The 12,031-nt window shown below is 36.7% G+C and overlaps 2 protein-coding genes and 9 non-coding genes across 30 annotated transcripts in view; 10 read left to right on the top strand and 1 right to left on the bottom strand.

Moving 5' to 3' along the window:
* Positions 1–12: 12 nt before the first annotated feature.
* Positions 13–11,597, top strand: TAF1D (TATA-box binding protein associated factor, RNA polymerase I subunit D). 11 transcript variants are annotated; one of them, XR_013403175.1, is made up of 14 exons: positions 13–243; positions 2,205–2,298; positions 3,068–3,458; positions 4,304–4,479; positions 4,774–4,831; positions 5,223–5,237; positions 6,822–6,857; positions 8,054–8,101; positions 8,326–8,360; positions 9,175–9,222; positions 9,761–9,807; positions 10,322–10,388; positions 10,841–10,876; positions 11,105–11,597. XR_013403175.1 is itself a non-coding variant. In NM_001257644.1 (7 exon segments), coding segments are annotated over 6 exon segments (834 nt in total). In that variant the 5' UTR covers positions 95–243; positions 2,205–2,230; the 3' UTR covers positions 5,365–5,587.
* On the top strand, positions 6,288–6,414 carry LOC114672541 (small nucleolar RNA SNORA40). The gene has a single exon (XR_003722948.1). It is a non-coding gene; the product is annotated as a small nucleolar RNA SNORA40 (small nucleolar RNA).
* MIR1304 (microRNA mir-1304) lies at positions 7,701–7,812 on the top strand. The gene is given in 1 exon segment (NR_128303.2): positions 7,701–7,812. It is a non-coding gene; the product is annotated as a microRNA mir-1304 (primary transcript).
* LOC114672537 (small nucleolar RNA SNORA18) lies at positions 7,870–8,001 on the top strand. The gene has a single exon (XR_003722943.1). It is a non-coding gene; the product is annotated as a small nucleolar RNA SNORA18 (small nucleolar RNA).
* Positions 8,150–8,221, top strand: LOC114672548 (small nucleolar RNA SNORD5). The gene has a single exon (XR_003722954.1). It is a non-coding gene; the product is annotated as a small nucleolar RNA SNORD5 (small nucleolar RNA).
* Positions 8,967–9,105, top strand: LOC114672527 (small nucleolar RNA SNORA8). The gene has a single exon (XR_003722933.1). It is a non-coding gene; the product is annotated as a small nucleolar RNA SNORA8 (small nucleolar RNA).
* Positions 9,335–9,470, top strand: LOC114672530 (small nucleolar RNA SNORA1). The gene has a single exon (XR_003722936.2). It is a non-coding gene; the product is annotated as a small nucleolar RNA SNORA1 (small nucleolar RNA).
* LOC114672526 (small nucleolar RNA Z40) lies at positions 9,986–10,058 on the top strand. The gene has a single exon (XR_003722932.1). It is a non-coding gene; the product is annotated as a small nucleolar RNA Z40 (small nucleolar RNA).
* LOC114672535 (small nucleolar RNA SNORA32) lies at positions 10,439–10,559 on the top strand. The gene has a single exon (XR_003722941.2). It is a non-coding gene; the product is annotated as a small nucleolar RNA SNORA32 (small nucleolar RNA).
* Positions 10,907–11,039, top strand: LOC114672529 (small nucleolar RNA SNORA25). Its single transcript, XR_003722935.1, has one exon. It is a non-coding gene; the product is annotated as a small nucleolar RNA SNORA25 (small nucleolar RNA).
* The window catches only part of CEP295 (centrosomal protein 295), a 70,768-nt gene continuing 69,930 nt past the window's right edge, over positions 11,194–12,031 (bottom strand). For 7 of the 10 annotated variants that reach the window (XM_015115471.3, XM_015115474.3, XM_015115473.3 and 4 more), the window contains 3 exons: positions 11,781–11,948; positions 11,594–11,693; positions 11,194–11,505 (listed from right to left, as the gene is read on the bottom strand). In XM_015115471.3, the coding sequence (XP_014970957.3) occupies positions 11,283–11,505; positions 11,594–11,693; positions 11,781–11,948 (491 nt within the window). In that variant the 3' untranslated portion in view covers positions 11,194–11,282. The remainder of the gene's footprint in view (positions 11,506–11,593; positions 11,694–11,780; positions 11,949–12,031) is intronic. The other 3 variants (XM_015115472.3, XM_028833911.2, XM_015115476.3) reach the window with 1 other exon arrangement.

Below are 12,031 nucleotides of genomic sequence, written 5' to 3'. Positions count from 1 at the left end.
GGGAGCTAAATTGTATCGCGAGATTTCTGCCTGACTATTACTTGGGCCGCGGGGATATCCCACCCTTTTCTTCCGCGCGGTTGGAGGACATCGGCTAGTTTTCCGGAGTTGGAGGACTGAAATCGGGAGGGTGGTGTGTGCAAATCTCCAGGACTCACGCACCAGGCCAGTCGCAGGTTTTGGCCCGAGGCCTGGGTTACGGGCAGCAAGTGCGCGGTTGGGGCCGGTGTGAGGCGGTTTTAGGTAGGTTGCCAAGAGGGCAAGGCCGTCTGGGCTTGTTGGGCAGGGGAGGCATTGCATATCTGGGGTTTCGGCCCCTGCGTTGTTCCGGAGGATTGAGCCTCGGAAGTCGGGCCGAGAGGGTGAAGGGATCACGGTTGCAGGCCACTCCGCGCCACGCGGCTGGTATGAGGCCCACAAACGTGGTTGTAGTGTGGGCGGGCTTCATTATATCTTGAGATGGAGGTGTTAAAACGTGTTGCAGACAAGTTTAACCTTCTTAACGTAATTTAAATGATTTAACCTTCATATGTGAGGTACCCATTGGTAGCGCCGGTTTCCTGGAGGTTAGGCGCTGCCCGGAGAGACGCGCTGGTGGTCACAGAATTAGCTCCGGGTAAAGCGCCGCTTTCTGCCCACGTGGCCTCTAAGAATTGCAGAATTCCAGCGGATGCATCGACACCCAAGTAGGAGTGTCTTCTAAACACTAAGAAAAAAGTGATTCTTGAGCTAGCTTTATTTTGATAATCCCTACTTTAAAAAAAAATTAGCCACAGGTATACCATTAATGCATGGGGCCAAATTTTTGTTGAATTCCGTTTTTGAGCATTCGATATATAATGACTTCGTAGAATCCTGTACTTAAGCTAATAAGACGTACTACCAGAAAATTACCACAGGGGTCCATTGGGCATTTAACAAATCTGAGCTCTTGGTAACCTTATCGTTTTATATTTTAAATGTTTTGCTAGTTCATCCTAGGATTTATATGCAATGACTCATGTTAGGTCCCAAGAAGCTACAGAATGAGACAAGAGATTGACTAAGGCAAGTACAATAGTGAAATAAGTAGTTATCCTTCATTTTTGTTGCCATGCCTATTTTTTTTTTTTTTTTTTTTCTGAGACAGGGTCTTGTTCTGTCGTCCAGGCTGGGGTGCAGTGGTGCAATCTCGGCTCACTGCAACCTCCACCTCTGCTCAAGCGATCCTCCCGAGTGGCTGGGAGCACAGGCACGGGTCACCACACCTAGGCAGTATCTTAAGAATTTTTTGTAGAGACAAGGGTCTCCTTGTGTGCTGAGGCTCACTACATACAACTTCCACCTCCCAGGCTCAGGTATTCACCTACCTCAGCCTCCTGACCACAGGCGCGCGCCACTAGCCCGGCTAATTTTTGTATTTTTTGTAGAGACGGAGTTTCACCACGTTGCCCAGGTTGGTCTTGAGCTCCTGGGCTCAAGCGATCCGCCCGCCTCGACCTCCCAAAGTGCTGTGTTACACAGGCCTGAGCCACCCAGACCAACCTGTTTTTTCTTTTAGCTCACAAGAAGGAATCTTTTTTTTCTTCTTTTTTTGGCATGTTGTATACTCTACCATGGGGATGAAAACACAAAGAATTATGATAGTTTATTGAAAAAGGTTGAGAATTCAGAACTTGTCAGTTTCCACCAATAATGGCAAAGATACAATATGACAAAGTTCAGTTACTTAAATGAATCTAGGAATGAAGAATCTAGGAATTATAATGGAGAGGTGATCAGGAGTTTAAAATGGTCTGTTGATTGGAGATCCTTTTCCTGGTTTATATAGGGCACATTTTGCCTTAGGAATTCCCTCTTTGATCTTGGAAAATGGTTTTTAATTTTACATTAATACTGTATTGGTAATTGCACGTTAGTAAGTGGCTAATGATAAAACTGTATTTTCTACTTATATTGAAAGATGCTTTTTTTGGAAGTGACAGTACTTTTTTGGAATCTTGTTCCATTGAATACATTTAGAGGGTAAAAACTGAAAGAACCTGTGAATAGAATTTCTGGATTTCTTTTTAAAGAAATTGATCTGAAATGGATAAGAAGCTTAACCCCGGCAAATGATTTTGCCTAAAATCAGTGGCATAGTCTGACCATGTTGAATACTATAGTAGATACTGTGTCAATATTTAGGGAAGCTTTGTCACATTTACTAAATTTCATAATTTCAGAAAACTGTTATAAAACAAAGCAACTGATGGATAAATCAGGAATAGATTCTACCGACCATGTGACATCTGATGCTATGGAACTTGCAAATCAAAGGTAAGTGGGTTTTTACTGGAGAACTGAGTGGATTCAATCATATTTATTGTATCTGAATTATGAGAAATTATTTTATATAATGAGTGACAGTAAAGATGATTTTCAGGAATTGGGAAAGAAGGAAAACCAGATTTCACTGACCTTCCAGGTTTATCTAGTTAATGTAGATTGATAATAGCATTGCAAATACTTTAAATTCAAAATGTGAATATATTATAATGGGACACATTCTTCAAGAAAAAAATGTATTCTTTGGGTCATATTAGCATCTCTTCCAGACTACCTCTTCCTGTTTCTGTCTGGTAGGCTGTGTTTGTTTTACTCACTCTTAGCAGTGAACGGAACCATACAGCCTTTGTGGAGCTCATACGTTATCTTGAAAGATACATAGTTTTTTTCTAAGCTGAGCACAGTGGTGCATGCCATTAGTCCTAGCTAGCTACTTGGGAGGCTGAGTCAGGAGCATCCCTGGAGTTCCAGGAGTTTGAGGTTGCAGTGAGCTGTGATTGCACCACTGTACTCCAGTCTGGGTAACAGCAAGACGATGTCTACAAAACTCTTTTTAATAAGAGCTGTAGCTTTATGAGCTATTTAAGTAGGATGGTCAGCAGAAAGGCAGCTGGTTCTGAGCCCATCCTTTAAAAAATTTTTAATTCTGGATATGTTTTCCTGAGTTGGTCTTGGAAGAAATGTATATTTGGGACTGGGTATTACTGGTAATAAGCATTCAGTAAGAAAGAGGAAATTAATTTTTTTCTCATTTTTCTAGTGATAACTCTTCTGATAGCAGCTTATTTAAAACTCAGTGTATCCCTTACTCACCTAAACGGGGGAAAAGAAACCCCATTCGAAAATTTGTTCGTACACCTGAAAGTGTTCACGCAAGTGATTCATCAAGTGACTCATCTTTTGAACCAATACCATTGACTATAAAAGCTATTTTTGAAAGATTCAAGAACAGGAAAAAGAAGTACAAAAAAAAGAAAAAGAAGAGGTACCAGCCAACAGGAAGACCAAGGGGAAGACCAGAAGGAAGGAGAAATCCTATATCCTCACTAATAGATAAAAAGAAACAATTTAGAAGCAAAGGATCTGGCTTCCCATTTTTAGAATCAGAGAATGAAAAAAACCCGCCTTGGAGAAAAATTTTAACGTTTGAGGTGAGTCAGCATTTTATATATATGGCTACACATAACTCAGATGCCCAAAATGATTTGTTGGCCAGTTTAGAATTGTCTCAGATATGCTGGGAACACACTGTCCGCAATTTCGATACTCTTCTATACTGACTTCCCCCTAAAGTCCACCCCATCCTTTAACTGAAACTTGACTTGTATCTCTTCAATTACTACACTTTGGCCAGATTTAAAAGATAGTGCTCCAAGGCTCTTTGTATAAAATGCTTTGATCTCATCCCATCTCAGGTCTTAAACACAACCCTAAAACTCAGTAGGGATAATAAAAGCTCACATGAAATTATTTTTGCAGTAACCTAAACCAAAACCACACATGCCTTATGTTCAGTGGATACATTCTTAAGGCCTAGGTATTTCTAAGCCAGTCATCTGAAAAATACCCTAATACTTAGGAGTAGACTTTTTTAAAATATTTGAGAGTTGTATGTTGAATGAATGCAGAGTTTCAGGTTCTTGCCAGAACCTGAAATTTTATCTGGGAGGATTAATACATGTTAATCTCTTCAGTTAATCTCTTAAGGTGATTATAGTAAACATTAGAAATCTTATTCCTGTTTTTACATTTTAAAATGCCTTTAGTAAGTCCCAGGCATGACAAGATATGTAGTACTTCACTTTTCCTTTGTACCAGCTTAGGTAAGTTTATAATTGTAATGTGAATTTTAATAAACAGCATTTGATATATCCACAAGTGGGGAGTAGTTAAGATAGCAAATTCAGAGTCTTTGGTAAGGGGGGTGTTGAACATTGGCACTTGCTGGGTTGTGAAAGAAAAATCTTGACATACTTACGGTGTTTTTAATATATAGCAAGCTGTTGCAAGAGGATTTTTTAACTACATTGAAAAACTGAAGTATGAACACCACCTGAAAGAATCATTGAAACAAATGGATGTTGGTGAAGATTTAGAAAATGAAGATTTTGATAGTCGTAGATACAAATTTTTGGATGATGATGGATCCATTTCTCCTATTGAGGAGTCAGCGTAAGTGGAATCATATGAAATAGGTTATAAATTAAATTTTATGTTAATTGCTTCATTTTTTGCCTTTAATATAGTTATACTTAAATAATGAACAAAGATAGAGTATGACACTTGGGATTATTACAGTTGAGCCAAGCTTAGCACACAGTACATCTAGAATTCTCTAGAACACAGCATTCTCAAATTTTGTTTGCTTGACTAGTATTGCAGTTTCAGTTTTCAGAGTGGAATACACAGCTAATGAGGTCATAGAAGATTCTGTCATCTCAATGATGATAAATTTTAATGTTACAGAGCAGAGGATGAGGATGCAAAACATCTTGAAGATAATGAATGTGATATCAAATTGGCAGTAAGTGACTTTTCTGTTCCATTTTGGGAAGGCAGGAGTTGGTTGGTACAGAAGGAATTGTATTTAGTTTTTCTCTTACACTTCATTTAACTTTTGAAAAGCTCAGTAAGTTTACTGCAGGAAATGCAGGAAGGAAAATACTAATTTTTTAGAGACTTGATAAAGAACATGGGGTTTCCAGTACTATTTTTAATAATTAGCATTCTGATACGTAATATTGCTAGTTAGGATATCAAATGAAAAAATAAGCAGATGTTAATTTAGATTTTTAACATCTACATGTAGTCTCTAGGTTATCTGAAGTAATCCAGGGCACTCAGCTATATGTAATTACTAAGCCATTTGAGTTATTGCTTAATCCATTATTTTTTTGTTTGTTTGTTTTATGCAGGGGGATAGTTTCATAGTAAGTTCTGAATTCCCTGTAAGACTGAGTGTATACTTAGAAGAAGAGGATAGTACTGAAGAAGCTGCTTTGTCTAAAAAGAGCTACAAAAGCTAAAAATACTGGACAGAGAGCCCTGAAAATGTGACAGGATCATGAATGTCAAAGGTGAAGCATATAGAAAAAACAACTTCATAGAAATGAATAAAGATGATAAATGTGGATATATATATACCAGTCTGGTGGTGAAGAAATGCTGAAACCCAGAACTTTATAACAAAAAAAATTTCAACCCTGTGAAGAAGTTTGTGAAAGAAACTTGTGAAGTAGTAGTAATTAGAAAAAAAACCCATTAAAACACCAGAGAAAATACATAGAAAAATTTGAAAAATTGTCAGTTGATTTCTGAATAAGAGCTTGCAGGTGTCCTGTGAGTATTACAACAGTGAAGTGTAGTGATTTTAATTTTGAAAAGAAAATCTTAGACAAAATAACTTGACACCCAACCATCTTCAAGAGGGTATTTGAAATGCTCTTATTCCAGCTTTGTTCAGACATGACAAAAGTGACCTCTCAGATGTTTAGTATTGTAATAACCTCATTTCCCTTCCCAAATTTAGAGTATCTTTAACACTTTTTTTCTTTTTTTTTAAAGACAGTTCTTGATCTGTCACCCAGGCTGTAGTGCAGTGGTGCAGTCTTGGCTTACTGGAGCCTCTGTCTCCCAGGTTCAAGCAATTCTGCCACAGCCTCCTGAGTAGCTGGGATTATAGGCGTTAGCCACCACACCCAGCTAATGTTTGTATTTTTAGTAGAGACAGGGTTTCACCATGGTCTTGAACTCCTGACTTCAGGCGATCTGCCTGCCTTGGCCTCCCAAAGTGCTGGGATTACAGGCGTGAGCCACGGCACCTGGACTAATATTACTTTGAACTACCATTTTCACTTTATTAGTTCAAGAAAAGGCATACACATTTATTTAACATGGACACACAGGGAGAACCACAGTGATTACCCCAATGTTCATTATTTTGATCACGATAAAGCTGACTATGTAGTGCATTTTAGGACTGCACTTAACGTATGTTTTTGTTTAATGTGGACAAAGACTTATGGATAGGTGCAAAAAATAAATCCTCTTTTGCAACCCAGAACTCATTGTTCAGTATGAGTTTTGATACATATAAGAAGGGATATTATGATACCTGAGACAGTTATAAAGGTTGGTTCCAGGCCAGGTGCAATGGCTCAAGTCTGCAGTCCCCACATTGCTTAAAACCAGGAGTTCAAGACCAGCCTGGGCATCTCCACAAAAATTGAAAAATTAGCTGGGTAATGGGGCATGTGCCTGTAGTTGGAGCTACTCAGAAAGGGGAGGTTGAGGCAAAAGGATTGAGCCCAAGAATTGGGGGCTGCACTGAACTTTGATGGCATCACTACTCCAGCCTGGGTAACAAAGACAGACACTGTCTCTTAAGAAAAAAAGGTTGATTCTAGGACTGTAGAATAGATAAACAGCATGGATATGAGGGAAATCCTCAGCAGTATTAATTTTGCATTCCAATTTCATGTTGACGATATATATGATGGCTTTTTGTTTTAAAGGCTTTTATCTTGAGAACATGATGTCTGGAGTTAAAGGTATGTCTCAATTTGAGTTGTCACATATTTATGTGTAGGAAACAGTATGTTGTCAGAGCAAGCAAGTTTCATTTTATTCAGAGACATTTCTACCATACTTTTAATTCCCAATTATATTGATTTCTGAAAAGAATCCTAGATTCTTCTTAGTGATGTGTCAGATTCATTTTAGTTGCAAGCATTAGAGGATTCTGAATTTGTTAGTTTGTAGCAATAATCGGAACTTTGGAATTCCTACTTGAAGCCTACAACATTATTTTGTATTAATGTACAATCTAAAGTGAGGTAGAGGATTTTATGGTTTAATGCAAATATAGTATAATAAAAGATTACATAGGTCATAAGAATTCATAAATTTGAATGATGCAGAGTTTGATTAAAAGTTATATAATGCCAAAGTCATAACTTACAGACACATTTTCCTGTATTTTATAATGGATGACAACTAATTTTGAACCAAGAATTAAAATTTGCTGAAATCTTTGAAATGGGAAAACAACATCCTCTATTTGCAGTATTGAAGTTCATAACAAGAGTTATGCTTTAAACTTAAATCTTAAGTTTAAATCCTTTTCCTTTGGCTCATCTACAGGAGCTACTTGATGGTATTTATTTTTATTTTTCATTCCTCTGGCTCCTAAGCACAATGTGATTGTGAAATTATTGTTTTTGTAATTAAGGTGGTAGGAAGTTTTTACAGTTTGCAATATTGTAAGAGCATATTGCAGTTTCTGCTCATAATTTTTTCCTATGGAGTGTTAGACTTTGTTATTTATATATATAAATACTAGCTGGGCACAGTGGTGCCTGCGGTCCCCAGCTACTCTGGAGGCTAAGGCAGGATAATCCCTTGAGCCCAGTGGTTCGAGGCTACAATGAGATGTGATCCTGCCACATCTCACTGTAGCCTCAAACCCTTGGGCTCAAGCGATTCAGCAAGAATCACACGATTTTCAAAAGACACGGCATATCCTGTGTCTTTAAAAAAAAAATCAAAACCTTGTAAATAGTGGTTGAGGTCTATCCCGATGGGGCTTTTCCTGTAGCCTGCACGTCGTTGGAAACGCCTCATAGAGTAACTCTGTGGTTTTACTTTACTCACAGGACTATTGTTAGGTCTGTGGGAAGGAACTACAAGACAGTTGCTAAAAGTTTTAACGTTATGAAAAACCAGATAATTTACTTTTTTACCTTAGGTATTGGAAAAAACCACACATCTGTACCATTCTTGAGTGATCGCTTAGGTAAGTTTTAATTGGTGACAGTATAATCTTTTGGGAAATATGATTACAGTTCAGATGATGAATTTAACTGTTCAACTGCTGAATGATAAGGGCATGAACTAAAACTTAATTCTGACAGAGCTGGATGTGGCTATATAAAACTGGATCTTAAATTTATACTTGGGTATTAGTTTTAATAACTGGAAATATATCCTTTCTAAATCTTTAATTGGTACTTTCTATAGGAATGAATGTGATTTGAACTCATTCATGTTGAGAGGTAAGTAAAATATTTAACTTTTAATAATCAAGGACTCAAAAGATGAAAAATAGAAATTAAGTACACCATCCCAGTATTTCAGGTATAACACAGAATTAGTAAGATACTGGCAAAAATGTTACTATATATTTGTATAGAGAAGGAAAATGAAGAGACTGCATGTCTAGACCTACCAAATGAAATTACCTGTGTTCTTTGCATTGTTATTGAACTGGCAGTTACACATACTTCATCCTAAAGTCACGTAAACCTGTATGGATATGTTGAATCAATAGGGATATGAATTACATTAAAAGAGGTTTGTGTAACTGGCAGTTTGAGCAACAATGAGCTTGACATTTGTAGTCTGCTTGATCTGTTAAGTTACATGTATATATTCCATTTGTAAGTTATATGGAGACTGGGCAAAGATTAGGAAAAGACTAGAGTTGTAGCTTAAAATACAGTTAATGCAGCTTATTACAGTGACAATTAGGAAAAAAGGTCAAATTATTGTACTTGTTAAAGGAACTTGAATTTGAGAGGTTTGTGAAAGCTTTTCTCAGTAGAAACATTGCACATTTGGGAATACGAATATGAATATGAATGTGACAGTTCAGTCATAATTGCACTGCATGGTATCTGCACTCAGCAGTTTACTCCTGCTAGGGTGTTCAAAGGTCAGTGCTATAGAAATTCAGTATCTGGCATCGTTGGTTTTCTTGGCTTTGTGCTTGTTAAACCTGGTATTTCTATTGATACAGTATTTGTATAGGTTCCTCAGTGTTCAGTTTGATATACTCTAAAATAGTAAGCAATGCTTTTCTTTTTCCAGGGTGTCAAATTGAGAACCAGGCAGATCCCCACCACCTACAATCAAAAGGTAAGATTCTCTGTTAATATTGATTCTGCTTGTTTCCCTCTATTGGTAGCATTGCCAGCGTAACAAGGACTTCGTACAAATACACTACTAAGCTTTAAAGAAACTTCTACAATGCCTCATTCTAGATGAGAATGGGCACTGCTGATCATCATGGTGTCCAAAAATAGTTAATGTGGCTAAATTGAGACAGGTTATGCTTCCATCACAGTATGCATATTGCAGTGGTGACAATGAGACCTGTAACATTTTGCCATGCTTATGAGTAAAATATGTGGGAGAAAAATGTTGACTTTTCAATATTAGAAACAATAAGTTTCTATTGTTTCTGTTATTATTTCGATATTTCGGTATGTTTCTGTGTTATTCTATATGTTATTTCTAAGTTTCTATGTTATTATTTAGGTAATAAGGAATTTTCAGCTCTTAATAGGACCACTTTCTTTTGTATGCTATCTATTGACTGAAACATTGTAATGTACATGACTGTGTCTTGGATCAGGTGTCAAAATATTTGTACTTTGTACAATTCAACTTCTAGGACCCTAAAGCAAATTGGTTGAAGAAATTAGATCCCAAAGATTTTTGGTAAGTTAATTCATTACTTAAAAGGCCATGCAGGTTATTTTGTTGAATACTAGCTTTTTTCCAAGTGTTATTTTAGGTTATATTTATTTATCTAGTAATGCTATTGCAACATTTGTCACCACTTAGGAGTAAAAAAAGACTAGACTTACATTATTACGTGTTTAAACTTGATTATTAATGATGTTATGATGATGGGCGAAATGTTCAACTGCTCTGAATGGGCTGAATGAAAATGGCCTTTCTGAACATCCATTTACATTAAATATTCCATTGTATTTGAAGGTAAAAGTTAACCAGAAACATGATCATAGAGCAAATTCGGATGTGAATGGGCATGGGATTATTGTTTTTAAAAAATACCTCTTGGTTTAAATAGCTATTTTAAGCATGGAATTTTCAATACCTTAGTTGGGGTGCCAGGTTTTAGGATAATTTGGAACCTAAGCAACCTCATTCTGAAAGATAGATTTCTGTACTTAATAAATATAAATTTGAAATTCACATTTTTCCATAGGTGAATTTTGAAGTCTTCATCAGTATACCCATATTAAAAGGAGATGACAGAAGCCAAAGTAATTATGGCAAGTAATGGTTTTTATCTTAACCATAAGTTATTTGCTCGAGGGTATAATGGTCATTACCAAGGCTTTTAGAATGCAGTTTCTCATTTGCTGTGGACATGACCATAAAAAAAATTCCCAGTAGGTTTTCTATCTGCTACTTTGCTAGCAATCAGCTTATTGGGAACAGCTGATTAACTGTAATAGAAATGCAATGCAAATACAATGTGAATCACGTGATTTTTCTTTTTTTTCTAATAACTTTCATCAGTAATCAATGAAATTTTAAAATTCTGCTAGATCTCTTGAATCATGCAAATGTGCTTTGCCTTTGTATTGTAACCCTTGTGGGATGCTAATAACCAAGCAGTCTGTAGTAGAGTTAACTCGGGCTGGTTCTAGGACTCATTCATGTTCACTCGCTGTACAATCATCTCTGGAAATGTAAAATTTACTTTTATATTGTTATGTAGGGCTGACAGGACAGCTGGATCAGTTTCATTAAAAAGGTATGTATGCATTAGAAAAGACATTTGTATAGGTCATTTCAAAGAGGGCTCATGAGGCTGTGAAACCCAGAGCTCTTAACGCTGTGACCAAAGATGGAAGTTCTCTATAGGATGCCATAGCACTCCTATGTTTGGTGCTATGTTTTCCTGAGGAGATATAAAACTTAATAATCCACGATTGTTGCCATGTGAGAGTTTTAAAGGTTAATCAAAATCTCTCTTCTTCAGGGCAAACTTGAAGATCTTTTGACTCCAGCTTTTTAGGGGATCTAAAGTGACCTTGATGGACAGTGGAAGAAATCACAACATGGAATTCCTTGAATAAAAATTTATTGACTTTAAATAATTTTGTCTAATGCTACATATACACAATTTAAAAAAACCTCTTTACACTGTTTCTAGAAAGTCAGCATGTATTTCTGGCTCGAAGTTTCTCTAGTGTTTTCTGTGGAAGGAATAAAAATTTAGTAGTTTCAGTTGTGTACTTCAGGCTTGAAAAATTAAGTCCTTCCCCCTCAGTTACACTCACCTTATGGAATTCTTTTGCCCTTGCTCTGTTTTGGGCATAAGCCTCTTGTTTTGCTTTTTCTTCCTTTTGTTGTTTCACTTCAGCTAGTTGATTGTATAACCTGTAAAGAACTTACATAGAATTAGAGACAAACATTGCAAAAAGTGAATCACTAAAAAGAAATAAAATAAAAATAAAATCAACCTTACCTTAGACCCCTTTGGTGCCTTAGAACCTGTGTGGTCTTTCTGTCTTCAGGAAAAGATGCTCTGACTTTATTCACGCCCTTTAGACGACTCACAGATGAACCTGAGGAAAGAAAAATGAAATCAAGTTGTAATCAGAAGGCTTTAAACATTTCAGGGAGTTGTTGAAGATTTTAAAAATTCAACATACTTATAGATGGTTTCTCTTTAACTGTTTTGATATGAGAATTTTCAGAGAGACGAATTTTATTCCTTATTTCTTTCTCCCTCTGGTGGGATCTCTCCATAAATGACTTTTTTCTCTTTATAAATGCTTCTTGTAAGCTCCCTGGTATAGGTGTAAACCTTTGAGGGGTGTCTGTTGGGGGGAAAAGAAATTTATGACAGAAATAGGCAAAGTATCTACTTCCCATTAGAAGTGTGGAGACCATTCAAGGCTTA

The sequence above is a fragment of the Macaca mulatta genome, chromosome 14 (assembly GCF_049350105.2).
Source record: "Macaca mulatta isolate MMU2019108-1 chromosome 14, T2T-MMU8v2.0, whole genome shotgun sequence".
NCBI lineage: Eukaryota > Metazoa > Chordata > Mammalia > Primates > Cercopithecidae > Macaca > Macaca mulatta.
Note: the sequence above shows the minus strand (reverse complement) of the source record. Positions and strands in the feature narration are given on the sequence as shown.